The sequence below is a fragment of the Heloderma suspectum genome, chromosome 6 (assembly GCF_057233095.1).
Source record: "Heloderma suspectum isolate Gila_16-S chromosome 6, 16-S_ref, whole genome shotgun sequence".
NCBI lineage: Eukaryota > Metazoa > Chordata > Lepidosauria > Squamata > Helodermatidae > Heloderma > Heloderma suspectum.
This window is the reverse complement of record NC_139463.1, coordinates 25,336,484-25,363,173: the sequence shown is the minus strand read 5'-3', so window position 1 is coordinate 25,363,173 and position 26,690 is coordinate 25,336,484. Positions and strand designations below refer to the sequence as shown.

Sequence of the window (26,690 nt, the reverse complement as noted above, 5' to 3'; positions counted from 1 at the left end):
TTCGAGAGTGAACTCAAGTGGGCCTTAGGAAGCATTAGTAACAACAAAGCTAGCGGAGGTGACAGTATTCCAGCTGAGCTATTTAAAATCCTAAAAGATGATGCTGTTAAAGTGCTGCACTCAATATGCCAACAAATTTGGAACACTCAACAGTGGCCGCAAGACTGGAAAAGGTCAGTTTACATTCCAATTCCAAAGAAGGGCAACGCCAAAGAGTGTTCAAACTACCGCACAATTGCGCTCATTTCACATGCCAGCAAGGTGATGCTCAAAATCCTACAAGCTAGGCTTCAGCAGTATGCGAACCGCGAACTACCAGAAGTACAAGCTGGGTTTCGAAGAGGCAGAGGAACTAGAGATCAAATCGCCAACATTCGCTGGATCATGGAGAAAGCAAGAGAATTCCAGAAAAACGTCTATTTCTGCTTCATTGACTACGCTAAAGCCTTTGATTGTGTGGATCACAACAAACTGTGGCAAATTCTTAAAGTGATGGGAATACCAGATCACCTTACCTGTCTCCTGAGAAACCTGTACGAGGGTCAAGAAGCAACAGTAAGAACCAGACATGGAACAACCAATTGGTTCAAAATTGGGAAAGGAGTACGACAAGGCTGCATATTGTCGCCCTGCTTATTTAACTTATATGCAGAGTACATCATGAGAAACGCCGGGTTGGATGAATCGCAGGTCGGAATTAAGATTGCCGGGAGAATTATCAACAACCTCAGATATGCAGATGATACCACCCTAATGGCAGAAATCGAAGAGGATGTAAAGAGCCTCTTGTTGAGGGTGAAAGAGGAGAGTGCAAAAGCTGGTTTGAAACTCAACGTTAAAAAAAACTAAGATCATGGCACCTGGCCCCATCACTTCCTGGCGTATAGAAGGGGAAGAAATGGAAGCTGTGACAGATTTTATTTTCTTGGGCTCCAAGATCACCGCAGACGGTGACTGTAGCCATGAAATTAAAAGACGCTTGCTCCTTGGGAGGAAAGCTATGGCAAACCTAGACAGTATAGTAAGAAGCAGAGACATCACCTTGCCGACAAAGGTCCGTCTAATCAAAGCTATGGTTTTCCCAGTAGTAATGTATGGCTGTGAGAGCTGGACTATAAGGAAGGCTGAGCGCCGAAGAATTGATGCTTTCGAACTGTGGTGCTGGAGAAGACTCTTACGAGTCCCCTGGACTGCAAGGAGGTCCAATCAGTCCATCCTAAAGGAAATCAACCCTGAGTGCTCATTGGAAGGACAGAGGCTGAAGCTGAAGCTGAAATATTTTGGCCACCTAATGCGAAGAGAAAACTCTCTGGAAAAGACCCTGATGCTGGGAAAGACTGAAGGCAAAAGGAGAAGGGGACGACAGAGGATGAGATGGCTAGATAGCATCACCGATGCAATGAATATGAACTTGAGCACGCTCCGGGAGAGAGCGCAGGACAGGAAGGCCTGGCGTGCTATGGTCCATGGGGTCACGAAGAGTCGTACACGATTGAACGACTGAACAACAACAATTTCTGGGCTGGTGCAGAAGGGACAGATCCTTCATCCCTTCCTCTGTGACCAGCATGGAAACCAGGTGGCTTGGTGGAGGTCAGCGATTGCAGTTTATTTATTTTAAATACTTCTACAAAATATTTTACAAATGCTTTAAGTATTTGTACAAATATTTTACGAAAACAAAATAAAATACATAAGTCAAGTATAATGAACAACAACATGAGAGAGGGAGAGAGAGGGAAAGGGAAAGAAAGGATTCAATAAAACACCTTGAAAAGTCTGGGAGAATAAAAATGGCTTTGCCTGGTGTGAAAAGAATAACAATGATCATGCCAGGCAGGCTTTCCTGGGGAGGGAATTCCACAGAGAGGGCATCACAACTGAGAAGGCTCTCACTGGTCACCGCCCACCTTACCACAGATGATGGGGGAAATATGGAGAAGAGCTTTCGAAAAAGGCCTCAATACATGGGCAAGTTGGTATATGAACTGGTGTTCATATGGTATCTGGTTCGTAAACTGTATATTTCAGCTTAATGCTTTAAACTTGGAGGTAAGTTCTGCTGAAATCACCAGGGTTGTCTACTGGGATACCAGGATTCTGGTGCTCATCACACATAACTGAGGGCATTTTTCCTTCAGTTTGACAGTTATCAGGCATAATTACAATGAAGTCAGCTTTGAATTTATTTTCAAGCCTTTACAGTAACAGAAAAAGCAGGAAAGACCTATTGAAACTCTTGTAAACACTCCTCAATTTTAAACCTTGTCAGTGAGCCAGAGATAGCTAAAAACAGCAATAACGTATGTCTGGAGTTGGAGTACCCTGCGTTATCAAAACCAGATATTGCAGTGTTATTGCAGAAACCAGCTGTCTTTATTTAGGGTGTGTTCTGGGAAGAAAAAGGGTTGAGCAGAAAGACTTTTCTAGAGCAGCCTTCCCCAACTCAACGCCCTCTAGATGTGTTGGACTACAACTTCCATCAACCCCAGCCAGTGTGATCACTGGGGATAATCGAAGTTGTCCTACACATCTAGAGGGCTTTGGCTTACAAAAGTCGTTCTAGAGCATAGCCCACAGTTGTAAATTATTTTATTGGTCTAGATTTTTTTTTTTAAATAAAAATCCTGGAGTCTTGGAATATGTTGCGTGAGCTACCAAAACCCCAAAGAGAAGAGAGATAATATTTAAAAACAAAAAAACTTGAAATCTCAACCTGGTTAAACTCATAGCTGCAGACATTTTGTCTCAGGGCACAAAAAAAGTAAATGAAATGTTACTGGATGGGAGTAGTTCCATGCTGCCTGAAATGTTCCCCCCACCTTTTGAATTTATATATACTTTGGTGGCCAAAGCACAGATTGTAGGACAACGTTGCCCCCACATTGCGGTGTGAATGACACATGCCTGAAGCCCTGGAATAGCCTCATTAGAAGCAGTTGCTGTAACAGTGACCCGATTAAGAACATTCCTTGGTATTGTGATGGCTCCATCTGTTTTGGGCCAAAAGAAGATGGGCTGTTTGTGAATGGGGCACAGTCGGGGCTGCGTTAACTGCATCATCTCACAGCCTTTCGATCAAGGGTGGTGTGTGTGTGTGGCGGGGGACTAAAAGAAACCCATTTCCCCAAACTGACAGCCATCCATGGTCTCAATTAGCCTCCAGAGTTAAACCCCGCTCTCCGAGTGTCTTGGCTTCTGTGTCCTTAGAAGGGCCTGGCCTTGGGATGAGAAGCCACCGTGGTGGTGGTGCTGTCAGTGTCTTGGAGCTAATGCATATTGATGAGGAAGGCTGAGCCCACGGCTTGTTCAGGCTCTCTGCAGAGAGACGGGAGGCATCAGAGAGGCTGGGAAGAGCACTGTGTTTTTGTTCAGGCAGGCAGGCACGCAGCTGCTGGCTGGCCCCCCTAACAGATTGGGGTTTGGTACTCCCCCTCCTCTCTTCTTTCCTTCCCATCGCTCAGGCCTATCGGATGGGATGTTGAGCTAAGAGCAGAGTTGCTGCCACACTCAGGTGTGTATTTGTGGATGCTGGGCTGGGGGAAGCTAGGGAGGGATAATCCCGCGGTCGCTCCTGTGCTAGGGCTCTTAAGCAGCCTTTCCCCATTGTCTGCTAGGAAAGGCCAGGCCGATGGCATGTTTTGAGCTCCCCACATTCTGATAGTGGGACTCGCCGCTCTTGAGTCATTGTGCCGTTTGCAAAGGGAGGAAGTGATCACAGTTGCAGATGCATGCATGCATGGTGGCAGCTTGCTTGTGTCAAACTAGGGAGCAATCGGAATGGGGGTGCTGTGTGTGTTTGTGTGTGAGAAGATGGCTTGCCTGCTTGGAAGGAGAAATATGTAGCCTTTCCTCTTTGCCTGGGGGCCACAGATCCATCCTGTGAACTACAGAATAGACATTCCTGCTTTTGTGCAGTTCACAGTCGGACCGTGTGAGAAGAGCTTTGTGTACGCAGGTGGGTAATGCGTGTGTATGTAAAGGACTGGGATCCTAAGCAAAGAGAATGAGAGATGCGCCTGCACGTATTTGCATGAGACAAAGAGGATGGTGTTGGGAGTGGGTCTGCTTGAAAGGGCCCCTGTGATGAGTTTTATTTAGGGGACTGCGTGTAGGATGTTGTGCTTAAAAAAAAAAAAAATTGGGAAGGATTTTGGTGTTCAGAGGAGACAAGGCTATTTACAGGCTCGCGGTTTGTGTGGTGTTGTGTGTGTGGGAAATGGTGAGCTCCTCTGATTGTGTCCGCACTGACAAGTGTGCTGCGATGGCAGCCTGGGCGGTGTGTGTGTTTCTTCTGTCTTCCTGGCAGCAGGGTGGTGGTGGTGGTGTTGCAGCCAAGAAGGAAGTGCGAGTTCGTGTGCTGCGTGGGGATGGGGCGGCTACACCTGCGAGGCATTGCTGCTGTGTTTGTGGTGAGAGGACGAGCTGCTTCATGTGGGCACGCTGGGGGAGGCCAGTTGTGTGTCTGCGCAGATAGATGCTGTGTGGGCAAAAAAGGACGAAGGGGATCTCGCCATGGCTTGCGTGTTTTTGTCTGTTCATTTATTTTTGGAATTGGGAAAAGATTCTTCCCGTCTCTGCATTGCTTGGCTGGCTCATCAAACAAGGTGACCTCTCGTCCACAGTTGCCCTGACAGCATTACTGTGATGTGCGGCTCCCTGGGGAGGCCTACAGATAATGCAAACAGAACCCAACTGGCAAAGGTCAGGGCTGCTGTCAGCATCTGGCACCTGTGGGCAGCTGCTGGGAACCCCATCGCTTTGGCAGGGGCCCACAGTGGACCCCTGCGGTTTATTTATTTGTTTTTTCAGCCCAGTGCTGTGGGGAGCACCGCTAGACAGCAAAGTCTAGCTGCCATTTTAACTTCCCACAATGTCCCCAACATGGTGTTACTCTGGGGCATTGCGGGGAATTGAATTGGTGGCCCTCAGCCACCTGACACTCTTGCTACCTAACTGCCACCGCTGCCAGGTAAGCCTGCCAGGGCCCACTGACAGAGGAGACGGCACCATCAGGATGGGCTTTGCCCAGGGCACCCTCAAGACTGGAGGTGGCCTTGGCAAAGGCAGCCTAGGGATGAGGGGACAATAGAGCACAAGGCTTCCCACCTTCCATCCCTGCCTCTGGGCCTCACATCCCACCTTTCCAGAGCAAATGTATTTACAGAGCGGTCCTGTGGAACATACGGCGCTGGATGGGAGACCCAGGTGCATGCATCATTTCATTTCATTTATTACATTTCTATGCTGCCCAATAGCTGAAGCTCTCCGGCCAGTTTACAAAGATGAAAAAATATTAAAAATAGATCATAAAACCATTTACAGACAAACATACAAGCAAACAGCACACACAGACACACATGTATCTAAAACAATTTTAAATAGTAAGAAACATCTAGGACCTGCTTAAAACCTCATCATATGCTGCCAAATGCCTGAGAGAAGAAGGTCTTAAACTTTGCACCGAAAAGATAGCAATGTTGGCACTAGGTGGGCCCCACTGGGGAGTTCATTTCATAACTTGTAGGCCACCACCAAGAAGGCCCTCTCCTTGTTGCTGACTTCCAAGCCTCCCTCAGAGGAGGCACCCAGAGGAGGACCTGAGATGATGAACGTAGTGTATGGGTTGGTTCATGCTGGAAGAGGTGCTAACTAACTGCCACTAACTGGAAGACTTGAGGCCCGTTTCTCAGCTCCGGCCATAATGGTGACAGACCTCATAGGTTTGCTGCAGCAAGGGAAAAGATATCAAGAGAGAGAAAAATGTCTGGCACGTATGTGCCAATTGACCTTATTTGACAGGGAAGGACTGCCAATTTTCTCGTAGCTTTTCCACTGGAAATTCACAGTCGCTATTTTGACATCATCATCATTTTGCTTTTGAGGGGCGCTAAAATGTTTCACGTAATTCCTTGAAGTTCAGCTTCCTGAGAATTGCTAGAAGTTACATTGCTGAGTTGGGGGCTGGGTGCATCTCATCTGTAGGCCAAGGCCTGTGCATGAACACTAAGGCATCATGCAGGGCACATAGGAGCCTTCCCCAATCTAGCAGCCTCAAGATGTGTTAGACTACTCCTCCCATCAACCTCAGCCATCACAGCAAGGACCTGCTTGCTGGGGGTGGTGGTAATTGTAGTCCAAGACATCTGGAGGGCACCAGGTTGGAGAAGGCTGGCACACAGCATGGCCATGTGTCCTACTGAGGGCAGTCCTCTGTTTGAAGGCATCCTCTATTTGAAGGGCTGTCCAGTCCACATCCAATTCAAAGATCAAGAATCCCAGGAAGGGACAGCGACAGAGCCTTGAAGTTGCCCATCAAGAGTCAGCACCTGGACAACAGACTAAAGAAGCAGAGAGATCACCTGCTGGTAGTCTTCTCTGCTAGGCTATGCACTGTATTTCTATTTAAATTATAGCAATTATTTTTAAATTTGCTTATATGCATGCATGAATTAGCATATACAAATTTTATGCAAATCTGCACCCTCTTTTGCCATCTTTTTTGATGATGCATTTCCTCTTTTTGGTGATGCGTATGTGGCCACCTGACTTGCGCAGCCTGCCATTTACTATCCTGCCATTGTCAAGGTATATTTTGAACTGTTGCTAAGCTATTGAAGGACCATTAATTCCCCCCACCCCCGGGCCCTAGCACTAAGCAAAGGAACAAGCAACCTCCTGGCTTTTAAACTGATGGAAGACAGGCCATGGCAGGGTGAATGAACTCAGCATAGAACTGGTAGAGCAGAGTCTTCAGTAACGTGAAATCAGGGTGGGGAAGGAGCATCTCAGGGAGAGCTCTTTGGTGTAGTAGCAGGATATTAAGAGCATGTCCCAGTTTTTGCCTATGAAATTTTGGAGGGGATGCTGCCATATCCCACCAGTTCTTAACGCCCTTGTCCTAAATTTAAAAAAACAAGAAACAAAAAAAAAGTTGATGGTTCTATTTCACTCCAGATACAATTTCCCCATGGGAAAGAAGGCTCAGTGGATGAATTGTGCTTACAGTTGTTTGTGTGGGAGGGCCTGACTGATCAGCACATTGGAGATCCACGTGGGATTTTTCTCTAGATTGCTTTGGCTAGCTGTTCTGAAATGGACGGGTGTGCCTGCTGCCTTCCCCTGTAGTAGCGCGTGGCTTGGCTTGCTCGCCTGAGTCACCTGGAACTGGTTTCTTGATCTACAGGATGATGCAGACCACTGGCTCTCTAGTGGCACAGTCAGGCCAAGTTGTACGTTCATTGGTGAGGGGGCTGGTAGGTGGGCAGCTTGTTGTGGCTTGGACCAGTGCTGGCTCCAGTTTTTCGGGTTGTGGGCAAGATGCCCTTACTGGGACTCTCACTGCCATTGCTGCCTGCTGTTGCTGCTGCTGCTCCTCCCAATTTCTGCCACTCATTTGCCAGGAGAGAGCCAGGGAACAAACAGCAGCAACGGTGAGGAACAGCAGTAGGGTGGGCAACTACACATCTCTAAAAAGAGGACATGCATCATGGAAAAAGAGGACAAAAGGGGATATCAATTTGCATAAAATTTGCATATGCAAAATTTACATGTATAGATGCACCTTTAGACAGCATTATTATAACTTAAATAGAAATACAATATATCACTGTAATGGGAAAGGCTACGACCAGGTGACCTATGTGCCAGTGTGTTTTCAGATGCTAAAAACCTCTAGGCTCCTGCTGTCCCGGCTTCTTCTAGTTCTTTATACTGGATTTGGATCAGACAGCCTTGAAACAGAGGCCCGAGAGCCCTTCAAATGGAGGACTGCGCTCTGTAAAGTAGGACATACGGCCACAGCAGATAGTGACCACAAGTTCCCTGCTGGGGCATGGGCCTTGGCAGGCGCTCAGCTATGCCAACCACTGAGTCGGAAAAGATGCTGGCTGTTGGTCTCCTTCAACTTTATGGTGCTAGGAAGGAAGTTGGTCTCCCTGGATAGGATGCTGCTAATCAGGAATCTAGAAGTGACAAGGTTGTTTGAAGCAAACGTGTGAGAAGAAACTCCGAGAGAGAGAACAGAGATATCTGTCTTCACCCCCCAAAATGGAGGGTTCTGTGTGTTTGGGCACTGCCACAGTGAAGGACAGGGGTAAATGTGTGGTAGTTTTCTAGAAATATTTTCTGGTTCCCGATTTTCCTTCAACTTCCACCTTCAGCTGCTTCTGTCGCTTCATGCTTTGCCGAAGGGAGTCTGAGGCGGCATGTGAAACGAAGCAGCACAGCTTTTGCTTCGCTGCCTGCCCAGAAGCCAAGTGTCCCCTTGGAACTAGAGGTCATTCCTGGTATTGGTGACAGTCCTGTTTTAAGGGGAATTTGAGAGGAAGGTTAAAATTCAACATCAAGGGATGGAAAGATCAGTGGCTGGTGGTGGGGAGGGGAGACACATGGCCTTCCTGATTTCAGGCCTGCTGACTCTGTGCTTAACAGAGACAACAAATGGTTTTCTTCTTGTTTTTGTTCAGGGGCTGTGTGAAAGAGTTCAGGGCTGGAATAATAATAATAAAAGCCATCAATGCTTTAAGCTCAAGAGTGAAACACAGACCAGGTTTCCATGATCACCGCAGCCCACCATGGCTCGCCATGGGCTGTTTTAGGGTTGTGGGTGGTTAGTTAACCACACCAACAACCCACCCTTGCCAGGTTCGGATGACACAACAAGCAGCGGTCATGGCTTGAATGTTCAAAATGGCCGTCTGCATTGCCTGCAGCCCACCATGACTTAAATAAGCCATGGTGAGCTGCTTGATCATGCAAACCGGTATAGTGACTGTTGGAACAGCATGGTGGCTGGGAGAGGAAGTGAACAGGACATAGAATAGCAGGGCTGTTGTGGATTAGGATGCAGTGCCTTGGCAGAATATTTTGCAATAAATGTTTGCCAGGGGATTAGACTCTCTGCCAATAACTAATTTTAGGTCAGCCTTGTAAATTGCCCCAGAAAGTTACTAGCCCGCATTTTTTTAAGCTACTAACCTGTGTTTCCATGCTGGTCACAGAGAAGGGGAAGCCCCCTCCACTAGGAAGCAGGCTGGTGGAGGTGGGACAGATTAATTCCCCTTCGCCACCTCCAATGCCAGTTTGCTGCATTTCCCTGCTGGTTATGCGGGCAGAGACTTTCCTCCTCTTGTGGCTAACACAGATACCAAGCAGGCTGGTGGAGGATGGAAGGTCTTCATGGAATTCCTGGTCACCTATGGCGATTAGGCAGTTTATTAGCATATAAGTCTGTTTCAGGCTGCAATCTTATACACACTTCCCTGGAAGTAAGACACTGAATTAAAATTTACCTCTAAGTAGGCATGCATAGGACTGCACTGTCAGTCCAACATTTGACAGAGGCTACGAGACTGAGCCTAGATTGACCCTTTCACTTGTATGCATTTGCTGTAAGTTCTTTCCAACCCAAATATGAAGACATTTGCAAGTTTTGGTAAATTCTTATAAAAATAAACTGAAATGAAATTCTTACCCATCCCTAGTCTGAGGCAGGGGTCTTTCCCATCACCTGCGACCTGAGCCTTTTTTTAAAACTGGAGGTACCAGGGATTGAACCTGGGGACTTTCTGAATGCAAGGCAGGTGCTCTGCCATTGAGCTATGGTTCCCTCTCTGATGCACATGCATTTAAATACATTCACACATGGATACAAAACGTGCACAGCTTCCTTTCCATCTCTCTCCTCCCCCCTACAAGACCTACATGGACAGTAAATAATTGCGTCCCCATTTTCTTTTGTAAAATGTTGATGAGTCTGCCCTTGGGCCCAGAGTGCTTGAAGGTCATGTTGTTCCCTAAGAAACTCTAAGGCCTGGTCTGGTAGCTGGGTTGGAAGACCACCTAAGAAGGAAGCTCATGCACACCACTCCGAGCTACATATATCAATAACAAAGCGTTCCTATTCAAATTAGCCTAGCTTCCAGGAAAGTTGTGGAATGCTTCAATATGATCTGCAGCAAAAGGAAGCAATAGTTGTTTCTTTGTGTTGGGGTGGTGGTTGTTGTCACAGAAACGGATCGACAGTCAAATGATTCCTCATCTTTGCAACGGCTGCTGTGACAATGGAGAAAATTTAACTCAGTAGAAGAGTTTTTGGCTACAGTCCATCAGCAACAGGGCTAGATGGGAACAGCAGGCAAATGAACAGCTTCCTTTTAGATTACATGAGGCATGTGGGCTACAGAGTGCCGGCTTTGTCCCATGTGCGGCTGTCGTAATGAGCTCACTTTGTGGATTGTAATATCAAAAAGAACACCTTGGAAACTGAATTGGTTGAGGCTGGTGGGGAAAAACCCTCATAAATATTACAAATTAAAGCAGAGTGTTTGGAAGCAATTGCTGAGCTGTTGTTGGCAGAAGAGCCTTTACGGAAAATGTTATCGTGTTCCTTTGTGTGTGTGTGTGTGTGTGTTTTTTTACTGCAACCTCGTGCATATATTACTCAATTGTTGCATATGTTCCAGACGTCTTTTCTGCAGGTTGCTCTTTTGTTGTGAGGGGTACAAGCTTTCCCTGGCTTGTAACTGAACAGAATGCTGCCCCATTTTATTCTTTTCTTTTAAATGTTTTTCTAAGTTGTAATTGTTCACTGTTTATATTGTTTATATACTGCTTATATATGGACTTTAACAGTCGGTGTTTTTGTATGCAAACCACTTAGAGATGTTGTTCTATTAAGCAGTGTATACATATTGTTAATGAATAAATATTGCCCGTGGCAAGGATTACTGTGTCTTGTGCTAGGTCAATGCACTACGTTCCTCCCAGTCGTGAATCTGCCTTAACATCTGCACACCCCTTTTGCTTTACAAAAATTGGGGCCCACTCCCAACCTTCTTCCTACATCAGGCTTGGCAACCTGAGCCCCTCTGATGTTTTGGACCACCACTCCAGTAAGCCCCATCCAGCACTGACAATGGCCCTGGACGATAGTCCAACACCTCTAGATAGTACCTGGTTGTCTACCCTTGTTTTACATGATTGGGGCAGTTCCCAATTTAAAAATAGAGCTGAATTTTCTTTTCTTGTATTGGAGCCTCCTGACACCAGGGAGCCAAATCTAGGGATTTGGCTCCCTAGAGAACCTTTGCTGACCCCCTCCTCCTCATTTCGTTGCCCATGAAACTGATGAAGAATTTTGAGCACAGCGGTAGATTCAACCAAATACATTGCAATGTTGTTGAAAGAAACGATGGGCTTGCCTTTTACTCCTTCTCCTCTTGGACCATTGCTTCCTTTATCCAACACTTTGAACTAACAGCGTTGTTCCATTAAATATGAACCAGGTTGAAATTTCTTAGAACTGGTGCAGGATTTTGCCCACTCCTGGAAAACGCTCAGTGAAATCTACCACCCCCTTCCTACAATTTGGCCACCTGCAAATAGGGTGGAGAACTTTCAGGTGATTGTTTGCTTAAAACACGCACGTTGCATGTGATTTGGTTCTCATTGTTCCTCTTTCGCCACCCTGCTCAGAACTCTGTTGTGGGAAGGTAAGCTGTGGGTGGGACAGAGGTTTCTGAACCCCCTCACCTGTGTTCCCTGTTTACCCCCTCTGTCTTTATGATCCGAATTTAAACATAGGCTTCAGAAGCGATTTCTTAAATTGAACCTGTCACTCCTGAGGAGGACCCCAGCAGCTCTACTGTGGATGGAGGTTGGCTGCCCCTCTTTTTCTGCATGAATCCATTGTTGCCTGCTGAGATTTCATAAAGGACCTTGGCCCTACCAGCCCAGTGGCTAGTATGGGTGGCATATTTTAGTATTCAAATACAAAATACTTTAGTACGAGTGCAGTTGCTTAACTTCCTGAAAGCCCTTTGTAATTAGAGAGGGTGGTGGTGGTAAATGACATGGACTAGGTGAGGAAGAGAAATATCAGCCAAGGGATGATTGCTTGCAGTGCTCTCCATGATTTTAGGGCAGCCCCAAACCTTAAATATTGTAAAACAAGAAAGAAGCTGTGCTACAACCCCTCCCAATGGTGAGCAGTACCTGTGAGAGACTTTTGAGAATTTCTCCCCCCACTGGAAAAATTCAGTCAAATTGACCCCCCCCCCATTTCTCTGCCCACAAATAGGGTGGAGAATTTCGAGAGGACATTTGCATACAGCTCTAGTTGAAACAGCCTGTTGTTTGCTGTCAGATCTGGATACAACAACTTCTTATAGAGTATCAGCGTTTGCACAGCAAAGAAAATCAGTACATTCACTGTTTCCATCAAAGGTTCTTTGTGGACTTGGCTCTTTGGTTGCAGAGCTATTGCTGCTCTTCCCTGTTGCTTGTTGAAACCCCTTGTTTACTGTCTGTGAGCCTGGGTCTCCTTCCATTGCTTCTGCTGTTGTACACACTAACACAGCAGCAGGAAGGAAAAGTCCTTCTCCTTTGCTGCTGTTACAGAAATGCTCCTTCCTGCAAAGTGCTATCCTAAGCAGTCACCCAAAATAACTTAGCATTGAGGTTGACATCACTGATGGCACGTGCCAAGTGTCACATGCTGTACCATTTCAGGCTGTGGGTTTTGATGATGCTCTGTTGGTGTGCAGGGTTCTGGTATGGATCAGATCTTGTGCAGGGGTCAGGTTCCTCAGGAAGCAAGGCAGAAAGAGATCAGAACCACAGAAAGCTCCCAGTGGTGCTCTGGCTGGAAGCCAGACTGGGTTGTCTGTATGTTGCTCGGACAAAGGTCAGAGCAAGACTGAAGCTTAAATAGGAAGTTGCTGACCTTTAGGCTGGTTAGCTCCACCTCTACACTGATTGAGACGTTGATTCTTAAAACCTCCTGGTCTGTTTCAGCAATCTTGGCCTGCAATGACGCAGATGTGGTTGTGGTATGCTAGTGACTTCGTGACCTGAGTCGTCAGACTCTGAGGATGGTATTGCAACCTCCTCCTGATGTGGGGTGTGTGTGCATGTGTCCCCTGGGTTCCTCTGGAAAATTGGGTTCTGGGGAGATGGAAGTCTCATGAGTCTTTCTGTGGCTGAGTCTTCTATTGACTCCAGAGCCTCTTCTAGGGACAAAGAGTTGGAATCCTCTGAGGATGATGGTTCAGGGAACTGGTTCATGACACACACAGGACTGCAGGGGTGTTCATGTATGGGTTGACTGTATACTGCCATTAGCTCATTAATGTCTTTTGTATTCCAGACATTATCCCTCTTCCATTAGCCAACCCAAGATGGAAGCCCCTCTGGTAAGCCTGGACGAAGAGTTTGAAGATCTGAGGCCATGCTACATAGAAGACAGGGAAGAGAAATCTTGTTATTTTTATGGCTCCTCTCCTCAGTACTTGGAAGACCCCTCCCTTTCTGAGCTTGAGAACTTCTCCTCTGAGATCATCAGCTTCAAGTCCATGGAAGACTTGGTCAATGAGTTTGACGAGAAGCTCAATGTCTGCTTTCGGAATTACAATGCCAAGACAGAGAATTTGGCCCCTGTGAAAAACCATCTCCAGATACAAGAAGAGGAGGAGAATCTGCAGGATGAGGAGTAAGTACATGAATGTATAGTTACAGAAAATTACATCATCATCACCATTAGTTGTTCTTGTTAGGATTTTTACCCCACTCTTCAGCCAAAAAACCCTCTGAGAGCAACTTGCAAAGATCAATAATATGACATTTCTGGCCCCTCAGGCTTACAATCTCAAAGACACAACACAAAAAGAAGAGGGATTGGGAGGGAGGAGGAAAAAAAGCAAATTCAGGCACTGGTTCATAGTTACAAAGTTCTTATAAATATTCTTCCTGGCAGGGAGGAGGTCAGCAAGCTTCCTGCAGCTGTTCCTTCTCTTGCTGATGTGCTGAGCCAGGATGGTCTTGTCCCTGCCACAGTATTCTTCCTGGGAAGGAAGGGGAGCAACCTCCTCATGGCCATGGGTCCCTTGAGTGGTGGCAAAGGCCAGAGCATATGGCCCTTCAGCTGTGCAGTGTTGCTTCTGGCAGGGAGCGGGAAAGCAAGCTCCCTGCAGATGCTCCTTCACCAGCTGATAGATGGGCCAGGTTGGTCTTCCTCTCACCATCATGTTCTTCCTGGGAGGAACTGTGTAAAATCTGCTCCGTTTGTGTTTCATGGATCGTCAGGTGCCTTTTGTTCCATCATCTGCTCACAGATGGATGTGAATTATTATTTTTTGTCATGCGGAAAAATACACAAATAATTACATAAGAGGTTTTGTAAGAATTTACATAATTTACTGTAGTATGTAACATTTAGTGTATTATCCCCCATTCCATTCAACTTTTCCTCAGCAGAAATGTGCATATTTTCCTGCAAATAAATGAGTGTAAATTTTGGGAAAGTAAAAAAATAATCCAGAAGTCCACAGACTCCGCGCGGCCTGAGGGGGTCGCTTCGCAGCAGATTCCGCAGGCTGGATTCTTAGAAATCCGAGCTCATTTTAGCCTGTCTCAAATTTCTCCAGCAACCCTACAAGTAGGGAGAGTAGCCTCTCAGTGGCCCTTGGTCCCTTGGTTGATGACTAAATGCTGCTCTTCAGCTCTGCAGTCCCAGGGCAACGAAAATTAGGGGTGTACATATGAAACCATGCAGTTTCACCAGTGAGCTACTATTTAGACACACACATGCACACACGGCTTGTTTGGACCACACGGAAGTCCATCGTGGCTTAATTAACTCTCGAGGAGATGTGGCACATGCCGGCTGCCATTATGAATATGCAACCCCCAACCAGGGATTGTCATGTCATGCGAACCTGGCCAGCAGGGGTTATTTGAAGGTTGAACAAGTGTCTCAGAACCCTACAACTGTCGTAAAGTAAGTAGACTTGAGCAATAAGCAGCAGCGAGCGTCAGTTATTAAATAGTCCAAGTTCAAGAAGCCAAGACTATCAGTCCAAAGCCAAGGAAAATAAAACCAGATATAGGGACGCGCTGAAGAATAGTTGGAGTCATTCTGGGTGTGAGAATAATAAGAGCCGGGTCCAGGAGCTGGCAGGAATGTTTTCTGCCACGGATGAGCATCGACAATTCCTTCCAGCACCTGAACTGGATTTGAGGCTTGTCTTTTGTGCAGAGGCTGATTGGTCAGTGAGGCCAGCTGAGTCGAGCTGCAGACATCTTCTGCCTGCTGGGCCCCTCCCCAAACACTCTCAGGCTGAGGCATTCTGGGTCCTCCTCCATCCCAAACAGAGGCACAACAGTGACAGCCAGTGGGTCCTGGCCATGGCTCAGCACCCCTGTTGTAAAGAATCATGGGATTACCTGCCTGAAGTGGCCCGCACCTTCAAAAACAGTATAGTTTTGTCCAACTCTCCATGATGTTTTTGTCATACATTTTAGGTGAAGACTGATGTATCAGTGATGTATAGGTGAACAGGGGCAGTTTGTGTTTTTTTCAGGGACCACTCCAGATTTGAGGGGGTTCATCAGCATGGGGTTCTCCAGCAGCGCTGTTCTAATGAGCACTGGGCAGCCACCAATGTAACTGCCCATAATGGCTCAAAGTGATTTATTTATTAGTACATTTATATCCCACCTTTTTTCCTCTTGCAAGGAACCCAAGATGGCTTACATGGTCCTTCTCCTCTCCATTTTATCTTCACAACAACCTTGTGTGGTAGGTTGGGCTGAGAGTCAGTGACTGGCCCAAAGTCACCCAGTGAGCTTCATGGCCAAGTGTGGACTCAAACCCAGATTTTCCAAGTCCCAGTCCAACACTCTAACCACTACACCACACTGGCTCTGTGATGTTGCTCTGGCATGATTTTGCCTCCTTTGGAACCTGAAGCAGGCATTTTGAGGCTATGTAGGGGCTAAACTGGTTTGCCAGCGGCTCACTGGCTTTTCCTTGAAACTTTTAAAAAGCCACCACCTCTCAGGGTAGTGGCGGTAGATTTCCTCTCCTCTCCTCCATGCTGATTCCTATATTTAAAATGAAAGCCGTGGCTGGAACACAACTCTGGCTGTTGTCATGCTTCCGTACTCCCCGCATGCCTCTGGAATGATTCCAGAGTGCACAGGCCTACTCTGAAAAGGGGGAGGGAGTTAGCTCTGTCTTTGACACAAGCTCCAGCCAACCAACACCGCGTTTGCCAAAAAAGAGAAGAACAGATCCCACCTGAGCATGATCTGGCCAAAAAAGCAGCACGTGCATCTAAAAATGGTGGTGAGTATGTTTCGGGCTCACCACTGAAGCTTTATACACTTGTCTCCTCCTTTGGGGTGTACTTCTAAAATCACACTCTCTTCCCGCCCCCCTGTAATCCGGAAATTTTAATCAGGAATAAATGACACCCTTTTATTCTGTTTGGTACAATCACTAAGGAGTGCCTCAAAACACAGTGTAGATAGTCACGGGCGACGATTATACCCATGTCTGTTTCACTGGGACCATAGCTGAGTGGTGGAACACATGCTTTGCATGCAGAATGTCCCAGGTTCAATCCCCGGCATCTCCAGTTGAGCATGTCAGGTTGCAGATGATGGGAAAGACCTTTGCCTGAGTCCCCGGAGAAGTGGCTTCTAGTCAGAGTAGGGAATACTGGGCTTGATGAACAGTCTGAGCAGGTATAAGGCAGCTTCCTGTGTTCCTCCACATATCCAAATACTATGTACAAGCCTTCCCCCTAACCTGGTGCCCTCCAGATGTTTTTAGACTACAACTCCCATCATCCATGACCACTGCCATGCTGGCTGGGCTGATAGGACTCTTGGTCCAAAACCTCTGGAGGGCACTATGTTGGGGAAGGCTGGTCTAAACGTTGCCAGGAAACCATGGCTAATTGTATCTTTCCAGCACATATGCACAGCATTGAAATATCCCTGTGTACAGGCATCAGATGTGACCACTGGCACATGGTTTTCACGTTCTTTTCCTTCTGTGTAGGAAAAAAAGCATGTAGGAAAAACGTAACGCATTAATAGGGATGCGCGATCAAGCTATGTTTGCATTTGCCCAGATTCTCTGAGTATCAACTTGATGGTTGTCTCTCTTTTGATTTCTGTGAGCACATGGGATTGCTGTTCGATTTGCATGAACAGGATAATTTCTCAAATCAAATATGATTGAGTGGAAAAATTGCACAAATTGAACACAATCGAACAGGAAAATTGGGCAAAATGTGAGTATTTTTAAAAGTTGCACAACTTTCCCCCATAGACTAAAGCATAAAATTTTGCATTTTTAAAAAATGCGCAATTTCGAACTGCCTTTTCTATGAAATGTGTGTCATTTTAGAACACAAACGCATGTTCAAGAATTTGTGAACATTTTCGAAGAACACATTCTGCTTGCAGTCATGCTTGAGTTTGTGAATGGGGCGTGCTCAACTGTTTTGCAAGTGCAGACAAAATTGTCACACATCCCTACGTACAAATGAAGCGTATCAGAACTGGCTGATAATTGCCACTTCAGCAAAATAGTTCTTTCTTGTTACACAAAAACATTTAAAACAGAAACACACATATATGCCTTCTAGCCTGGTGGGTTCCAAGGGAGACCCTAGCATTAGAATATGAGAATTGTATGCAAATGGGCCCTTGGCACCACATTATATGCAAATGGACCAGAGGCACCACATTGGAGACCCCAGATTTTGAATATGAAAATCGTATGCCAATGGGCTCTCCTTTTTGTCCCCTTCCTTCCTTCCTTCCTTTCTTTCTTTCTTTCTTTCTTTCTTTCTTTCTTTCTTTCTTTATGATGTGTTTCCTCTATTCTGGCCATGTATAAGTGGCCACCCTGGGACTGCAAATAGTTTAAATATCTATTGTTATTTCACTATGATATGTACGTATTATTTGTGCAAACTTGGGTGGCTGGCAGTAGAGCTAAGTGGAATCTTATTCAGTGTTGACAGCCCCAATACACCCAGTGTCTCTTTCATGGATGGAAGCATAATTTCTCTTTGTTTTGTGCTACACGGACCAGATTTGCCCTATCTTTGTTTTTTTGGCTGTTGAATCTGTTGCTTCCCTGTTTAGTTCCCCACAGCTGGAAGAATTATTTTTTCCCCCTTGGCTTGACCCCAGAAATTGTTTGTTTGTTTTCCTCAATAGACACATTGTTTTGTGTTATAAAGATGTATAAAGATGCCTCACCTTTTCCAGTTCTGAAACTCAGTTATGCAAAACACCTTGTTATCCGGTTTCACTATAGGCACAATCAACCACCAACAGAAATCAATGGCAACATTCTCATTGATTTGAATGGAGCTGCAGGATTGCAATGTATCTCGTCCCAGGGCACTTTACCTCAGTATTGGCCCAAGGAGCTCACACTCCCTCTTTTCTCAAATAAAATGGATTTGAATCTAGAGATGGATGAAACTGCCAATGGCAGTTTTTCTTTGTTTCTCATTTTTCCAATCTGAAATTTGTTTTGTCCCCAAATTTGAGATTTTTTTTAAAAGTTCCCATGAAAATTTGCAAGCATTTTTGTGTGCATTTCTCCTTATACATGCCATTTTTGTATGCAAATTGGAAACAATTTGCGTAAAATAATCAATTTTTAACATTATTTTCCCCTAAAGCACACACTTTTGTATGTGTTTTTTTTAAATTGACAATTCCATTGCAAAATTCAAGTGCGAATTTTGAAGGATAATTGAGTTTCAGTTCACATAGTGGTTTGAAAGTGTGAAATTAGGTAAGTTCATATTAAAAGGCAAACAGACGAATTTCTCCCCCATCCCTATTTGAATCACCCATGGGCTACTTGAATATAGGTCCAATTCAGACTTAACAATCTTGGTTTAATAAGCCATGGTTTGTTAGATCAAGATCGGTATGTCTGAACCAGGTCATAGGAGATTAAGCTGTAGTCCCATTGACTTCAACAAGAATGCAGATCTGAGGGGTCTCAGGCAGAGGTCTTTCACATTGCCTGGTACCTGATCCTTTTAGCTGGAGATGCCAGATTGAATCTGGACTTCTGGCATGCAAAGTATGTGTTGCACAAGTGAGTTATTGTCCCTCCTCTTTGTTTTTTCTCTCTCATGAAATTTTATTTTATTTCAAAAGAAAGTTAACAAAATAAAGGCAACAAAAAGAAGAATGTACTTAATAAATAATTAAAAACACTGAAGAATCAAAGGAATTCACTAATTATAAATCTTAGTCGATAACTGATATGCTTATGGAACAGCTACAATAAAATGACCTATGTAGGAGCTCAATATCTAATGAAAGTAAAAATTCAAGTTCTACAACATATAACAGGAGCGTGCATAAGTGTATGTCATTTTGTGTGTCTGTGCATATCAATCAGAAAAAATACAGGCAACTGTACTTTGTTGGAACTTTATCAAAAGTTTGAAGTGCCTCAACATAGGAAATGAATGGAAACCACGGTGCCATAGTATGATTCTTCAAGTTAGGATTCCTTGCTTGCTGCACTTGCTGAGTAGGTTTATACATACTCATAGTCTCCCAAATTTTATCAACCCACTGCTCTTTAGTTTGTTGCTTTGGGGACTTCCAGTTACACGCTATACATGATTTGCAACTGTATACAATTGATTAAGAAGGTCTTTATGCAGCAATCCAGGATCGTTAGGTTCAAAAAGATGAAGCAGCATTGCAAAGCAAAGAGGTCTTTCACATTCCCCGTTACCTGATCCTTTTAGCTGGAGATGCCAGATTGAATCTGGACTTCTGGCATGAAAGGTATGTGTTCTGCAACTGAGTTATGATCCCTCCTCTTTTTAATAGCACTGAGTACCTGAGTGGGAGGCAGGCAGATCAGTGCTATGATAGGGCAGGCGAGGGGAACTTGCAGCCCTCCAGATGTTTTGGCCTGTAACTCCCACCATCCCTCACCATTGGCTATGCTGTCTTGGGCTGATGGGAGTTGTAGGGCAAAACATTTGGTGGGCCACAAGTTGCCCTCCCCTGTGATAAGGGCTGTGTACGTTTGACCACAGACCGTTACTCTGTGATAGAGACAACTGAGCTGCAATACAGTCTGTCTGAGTCAGTCCACATCTCCATCCTGTTGGGATAGTTACTTTACAATAAATTATTATTATTATTATTATTAAATATTATATTAATAATAATACAATTAGAAACAACATAGGCCCTGACCTCAGGTTTTGAATCTAAAGGTAAAATACGTGAGAAAAGGAGAGGAAAAGGAAGAATTAATTTGGAAAAGCCAGGATAAATAAGTGTCCAAAGAGCCCAATGGAAGAGTCCCTTTTCTCCACTCTCCTCTGTGGTTGGCTAGTGCTGGAATCCAAGAGAGCAGAGGCTGGGTGACAATTGGTCCTGGCAGGTGATGGAATGGGCCTCTCTTTCTCTGCTTTTGGTAAGCTGCAGAATGGCCAGCCTTTCACAGGGAGCTGAAGGGGGCGGTGGAGCCTTCACTTTCTGTTGGTTGGACCAGTGTTCATTATCAACATCTTACAGAATTTGCTTTATAAACCTGTTCCAGATGTCCTCATAAGTACCACAGTGAGAAATGCCTTCCTATATTCTGTTCACAAATATGATGATGCAGGCTGAAAGACACTTTGGGATGCTGTCTATCTATAATAGGGTAGTCAAATGTGGGTAATTCCAGAAAGGTAGGTGTATTAGAGAGCAATTGTATGGTCCCCAGGTGGCATCCTAGGGGACATAGGATTGTTCCAAAAAATCCCATTGAGGCTGTAGACAGACCTATGACCTTGATGGTTTTTATAAAAAAATGTTGGAGACCCACTTTTAGCACCTTCCAGCCACCATGGAAGTTTCCATGGTGGCTTCCTCTATGAGGTCAGAACTGTCTAGATTCTCTGTACCCAACCTTCCACAAGCAAGACACCATTGGATCCAACCTATTATTTTTTAGACTGAAGAATATTTTCATGGTCAACTGTGAATTAAAAATCCTCCTGTCCTTTTTATATTTTTGGACTGGATCAGTTTGCCTGGTTTATAGAATGCATGTTGTACAAAATTGGCCATGTACTAGTCTTGTAGTTGCTTGGCCCAGGTCAAGTTTCATTTACATTGGAGGGAGTGGGGAAGGAACACAGAACCCTAGGACAATATCCTAGGGGAACATTTGAAGAGTAGATAGAATTGGACTCAAAATTTGGGAGTCCTGGATTTAAATCTCAGTTTAGCCATATGAATTCATTGGGTACCTTTTGGCAAGACACAAACTCTCCACTTCCCTATAAGTTAAAACAAGAATAATAGTGACTAATCTCATAGAGTTATTATGATATGGAATGAAATATTGTTGTTTTCCCTATTCTTCAGGAATATGGGAGCTAAACTGAAAACAAGTGTTGGAAATAAATGTTTTCATGACTGAAGCCAATGGGAATGGATTGAAAGAACTTAGTAATGTGCCACAGATGCTTTCATGAGAGTTCACTCAGTGCCAGTGGAGACTGGTGACTCTGATGTCAGCGGGGCTGTGAATCCACTTTGGGTTTCAGTCCAAACCAGCCAAAACTCTAAAGGAGCTATTCAAGGTGCTGAACCCACTTGGGGGGGGGGCAGGGCTCAGCACCTTGGATAGCTCCTTTAGACTTCTGACTGAAACCCAGAGCAGATTTACAGCCTCACTGACATTGGAGCCACCCACTGCTGAGTGCTATAATTTGAATCTGTAGCAGTTCTTGTGCTTCCTTGGGCAAGCTCTTGTGTTAGTGGGAGAGTGTTGTTGGAGTTAGTTTTATTTTTGTCATGCAATTCTCTAGTGTGAAGTATCAGACGCCTTCCACAAGCAAGGCACCGCTGGATCCAACCTATTATTTTTTAGACTGAAGAATATTTTTCATGGTCAACTGTGAATTAAAAATCCTCCTGTCCTTTTTATATTTTTGGACTGGATCAGTTTAGATCAACTATAGCACTGTGTTTGTCTTGGATGTTGTAGGTGGCCTCGTTTTTTGTGACTGGGTCACTCAGCTGAAGAGGATGTGGCAGCTTTGTCATTCCCATTTTCTTCACGCTCTCTTTTGAATTCTGCCTGCTGAGAAAATTGCACCCCTGTTGTCCAAATGGTTTCCTCTGTTAACATACCTCTTGCTTTTTCCAGGGTTTGGGATGCTCTTACAGACAATTACATCCCATCCATCACAGAGGACTGGAGGGATCCTAACATTGTCGAGGTGCTAAATGGCAATGTCTCCGACACAGAGGTACTTACCTGGATTTGTCTGTCCTCCCTTCCCGCTCCCCTCCAGTAGTCATAAGATGAAATATTTTGCAAGTTTGTGGGGAAGCACCATGTTGAAACACGGCAAATGAGAGGGTGGTAATTATTAAGCAGCTGCATTAATGCATGCAAGACAAAAATGACAACTGGCTGCCATTCCACAAAGCAGGGCGAATAGAATGTGAGAACAGAGCTCTTGCCTGATAGCAGAACAGATCTCCCAACCCTCCTTGAATCGAGGTCATCATCCCTTGATAATGGAGAGGCATGTATAATGAGGGAAAGAGTGAATGAAACGGCCTCATGTGTATGTGTGAGAAGGGAGACATTGTCCTCCAGGCTGTTGTTTGCTCTGAGACTGACATTGGCGATGTTTGTGCTGCCTTCCACCCTGACACATTTGGAACAATAGGTGGCCAGCCTTCCGAACAATGGCAGCTGTGATGGCTAAAGAGTAACCATTTTTAACCATTGTTTTATTCTTTCATCATGTTGTTCACCGTCCGAAATCTTCTGATGGGGAGCGGTATATAAATATTGTAAATAAAAGTAAATAAAATAAAGAGTACATATTGCAGAGCACGGCGGGAATCAACCAGGCCCTTGTGCGTCTGCAGTGTGCTTTGGAGTGGTGTCGAAAGACTAGAGGTAGGATGCTCTCAGATTGGACCGCTCCGAGGTGTTTTGTGTTTTCCCTTTTGTTCCCCATAAAACCGCTTGAAGTGAAGAGTAGGGGTGGGAGGGGAAGTAGGGTTGCCAGGTGAACATACCAGAAATAAGATGCACGGTAAGGCTGTGGTCTATAAGACGCTACAGGATTCTGAGATAAGGGACACAAATGGTTGTCTCTTCAGCTAGTGGCTTTCTGGAATGAGGGAGAGACCTTAAACTCTCTAGGTGAATGGAAGTATCTAGATAAGGGACACAAATGGTTGTCTCTTCAGCTAGTGGCTTTCTGGAATGAGGGAGAGACCTTAAACTCTCTAGGTGAATGGAAGTATCTAGATAAGGGACACAAATGGTTGTCTCTTCAGCTAGTGGCTTTCTGGAATGAGGGAGAGACCTTAAACTCTCTAGGTGAATGGAAGTATCTAGATAAGGGACACAAATGGTTGTCTCTTCAGCTAGTGGCTTTCTGGAATGAGGGAGAGACCTTAAACTCTCTAGGTGAATGGAAGTATCTAGATAAGGGACACAAATGGTTGTCTCTTCAGCTAGTGGCTTTCTGGAATGAGGGAGAGACCTTAAACTCTCTAGGTGAATGGAAGTATCTAGATAAGGGACACAAATGGTTGTCTCTTCAGCTAGTGGCTTTCTGGAATGAGGGAGAGACCTTAAACTCTCTAGGTGAATGGAAGTATCTAGATAAGGGACACAAATGGTTGTCTCTTCAGCTAGTGGCTTTCTGGAATGAGGGAGAGACCTTAAACTCTCTAGGTGAATGGAAGTATCCAGAGAGAGAGAGAGGGAGAGGGAGAGGGAGAGGGAGAGGCAGGCAGGCAGGCAGGCAAACAGGGCATCGTTGGATGGCCCGGAATGGGACTTTGCCGCAAAAGAGCAGGATTCAGGAGTGGGAAGAAAACTGTAGTGCCCAGAAGACCTTGGGGGAATTAGTGTCTCCTGAAATATCTCAGAATTATTGATTTAGAATCTGGCCACCATTTTCTTGCAATACCGTGATCATTTGGTAGTCCAGTATGGATTCGGACAGGGTGAATCGAAGGGGAAGGGGCTCATAGAAATGGAGCAGTTAGGGGCAAGGAGCGGCAGGCTCCACTTTCCTCACTCTCTTGCTGCCTGTACAGATTGGGCCTGGAGGAAGAGGGCAAATGAATGAGCATTTTTTGAGCATTTTTTGAGCATTTTGAGCATTTTTTGAGCATTTTGAGCATTTTTTGAGCATTTTTTGAGTACTCTTTGAATGAGTACTCTTGGTTGCCAAGAGTATGGCAACCTGTTTGGGGGAAGGGGCCCCACTAAAGGCATTTTGCCTAAGGGCAGCTCCAAAGCCCTACAGCCAGCATGCCCTCTGATGATGCCCTAAAGCAGCCTTCCCCAACTTGGGGCCCTCCAGAGGTTTTGGGCTGCAATTCCCATTATCCCCAGCCAGCAGGGCCAGTGGTCATGGATGATGGGAGTTGTAGTCTAAACCCTCTGGAGGGCACCAGGTTGGGGGAGGCCTTCCCAGAGAGGGAGGGGGCAGAACACATCATTCTAGATAGGGATGCGCGAACCCACTGGTGTCTGGGTTCTCTAGGCTCCCACCTAGCCTCTGCTCCTGCTCGACAGTCCCCAGACTGTGCCTGAGCCCCTCCTGCACTTGGTGAGCAGCCCGTACTCACCCCAGCAGCCTCCTTGAGCTCTGTGGTTGCCATTTTTAAAAAATAAAATGGCAATTGCAAAAATGCACATATTTGTGTACGCACAAAAATGTGCATTTTTGCGAATGTGCATAAATGCGCATCTTCACAAAGTGTGCATTTTTGCGCATATGCAAAGATGCACATACTTCTATTGCCATTTTATTTTTCAAAGAATGGTGACCACGGAGCTCGACGAGGATGCTGGGGTCAGTGTGGGCTGCTCGCCAAGCACAGGCAGGGGCGAGCAGGGGCTCGGCGAGTGGGGCTCAGGGGTGCAGGCAAGGGGGGGTTCCGCCAGATTCCCAGATGGAATTGGGCGCCTGCACCATCCCTAATTCCAGCCACCCACTACCAGAGAAGCCCTTCTCTCTCTCTCTCTCTCTCTCTCTCTCTCTCTTCACCATTCCAGGAGCCACCATCAGAATGTGAAGATGGCTGACTTGACCAGCCTCTGGAATCACTTTGTCATGAAAACCCCCATGCATCCGAGCTGAAATGAAAAGAGGAATTCATTCACCTCCCCACCTGCCATCCCGAAACCAGAGAATAACATATGTGTCCTATCTCACTAACCCTTTAGAGTTCTTTGAGACTGTTAATAAACATGTGGAGAGGGGTGATCTGGTAGACATTGTTTATTTGGACTTCCAACAAAGTCCCTCACCAAAGACTCCTGAGCAAATTCAGCAATCATGGAATGAGAGGAGAGGTTCTCTTATGGATCAGTAACTGGTTAAAGAAGAGAAAGCGGAGAGTAGGAAGAAATGGTAAATTCTCCTAATGGAGGGAGGGGGTCCCACAGGGATCTGTATTGAGTCCAGTGCCTTTCAACGTATTCATAACTGATCTGGAATTAGGAGTGGCCAAGTTTGCTGATGACACCAAATTATTTAGGGTGGTTAAAACAAAAAGAGATTGTGAGGAGCACCAAAAAAGAATTCTCCAAACTGGGCAAATAGGCATCAAAATGCCAAATGTGGTTCAACGTAAGCAAGTGCAAAGTGATGCACATTGGGGCAAAAAATCCCAACCTCAAGTATAAGCTGATGGGATCTGAGCTAGCAGTGATTGACCAAGAAAGAGATCTTGGGGTTGTGGTGGATAGCTCAATGAAAATGTTAACCCAGTGTACAAAGGCTGTGAAAAAGGCAAATTCCATGTTAGGCATAATTAGAAAAGGAACTGAAAATAAATCTGCCAAGATCATACTCTCCCCTTATACAAATCTATGGTGTGACCACACTTACAATACTGTACACAGTTCTGGTACTGGATATTGTAGAGATGGAAAAAGTGCAGACAAGGGCAACTAAAATTATCAAGGGGCTGGAGCAACTCCTTTTTGAGGAAAGGATACAACATCTGGGATTGTTTAGCTTAAAAAAGAGGCAAGTAAGGGGAGACAGGATAGAGGTGTACAAAATAATGCATGGTATGGAGAAAGTGGATAGGGAGATATTTTTCTCCCTCTCTCATAATACCATTACCTAGGGTCATCCTATGAAGCTGATCGGTGGGAGATTTAGGACAGATAAAAGGAAGCACTTTTTCACACAGCACATAGTTAAATTATGGAATTCACTTCCACGTAAGGTAGTGATGGCCACCAATTTGGATGGTTTTAGAGGAGATTGGACAAATTCATGGAGGATAAGACTATCAATGGCTACTAGTCCTGATGGCTATATGCTACCTCCAGTATCAGAGGTGGTATGTCTACATACACCAGTTGCTGGGGAACATAGGTAGGAAGGTGCTGTTGCATTCATGTCTTGCTTGTGGGTTTCCCGTAGGCAGCTGGTTGGCCACTGTGTGAACAGAATGCTGGATGAGATGGACCTTTGGTCTGACCCAGCAGGGCTCTTCTGATGTTCTTATGTGTCAGCTTTGCAAGCTGACTAATGGAAAATTGCAGCTTCCACCGCTTGCTTTGTTATCCTGCTCAGTCAACAATAACTTATTAAGCCTTAAATTATTAACAGGTTTGCTGGAGTGAAGAGCTAATTTAATCAGGCCAGGAAGCATGAACAACAGATGGCCAAAGAGCTGTTATTTTCAGAGGGCAACGGAAGTCTTTGGATGATCCAGAATTCCCCCCAGTGGTCTATGGTGTTCTGAGAGGCCTGTGGTATGGAGCATTCAGAAGGATATTGGCAGTCATCATTGCTGTCCTCTGTGTGATGTTCAGAGCATTGGACAATCCAGAA

General features: G+C 45.3%; 1 protein-coding gene and 1 long non-coding RNA gene across 10 annotated transcripts in view; one reads left to right on the top strand and one right to left on the bottom strand.

Moving 5' to 3' along the window:
• The first annotated feature begins 3,229 nt into the window (after nucleotides 1-3,229).
• Nucleotides 3,230-26,690, top strand: part of FEZ1 (fasciculation and elongation protein zeta 1) — a 67,415-nt gene continuing 43,954 nt past the window's right edge. For 2 of the 9 annotated variants that reach the window (XM_084808160.1, XM_084808154.1), the window contains exons 1-2: nucleotides 13,157-13,492; nucleotides 22,001-22,103. In XM_084808160.1, coding sequence (XP_084664286.1) covers nucleotides 13,182-13,492; nucleotides 22,001-22,103 — 414 coding nt within the window. In that variant the 5' untranslated portion in view covers nucleotides 13,157-13,181. Of the gene's footprint in view, nucleotides 3,515-4,327; nucleotides 4,413-12,453; nucleotides 12,556-12,691; nucleotides 12,834-13,150; nucleotides 13,493-22,000; nucleotides 22,104-26,690 lie in introns of those variants that run through there. The other 7 variants (XM_084808156.1, XM_084808161.1, XM_084808158.1 and 4 more) reach the window with 7 other exon arrangements.
• LOC146340556 (uncharacterized) lies at nucleotides 5,229-9,604 on the bottom strand. The gene is made up of 3 exons (XR_014784072.1): nucleotides 9,476-9,604; nucleotides 8,980-9,197; nucleotides 5,229-5,728 (listed from the first exon to the last, which is right to left on the bottom strand). It is a non-coding gene; the product is annotated as an uncharacterized LOC146340556 (long non-coding RNA).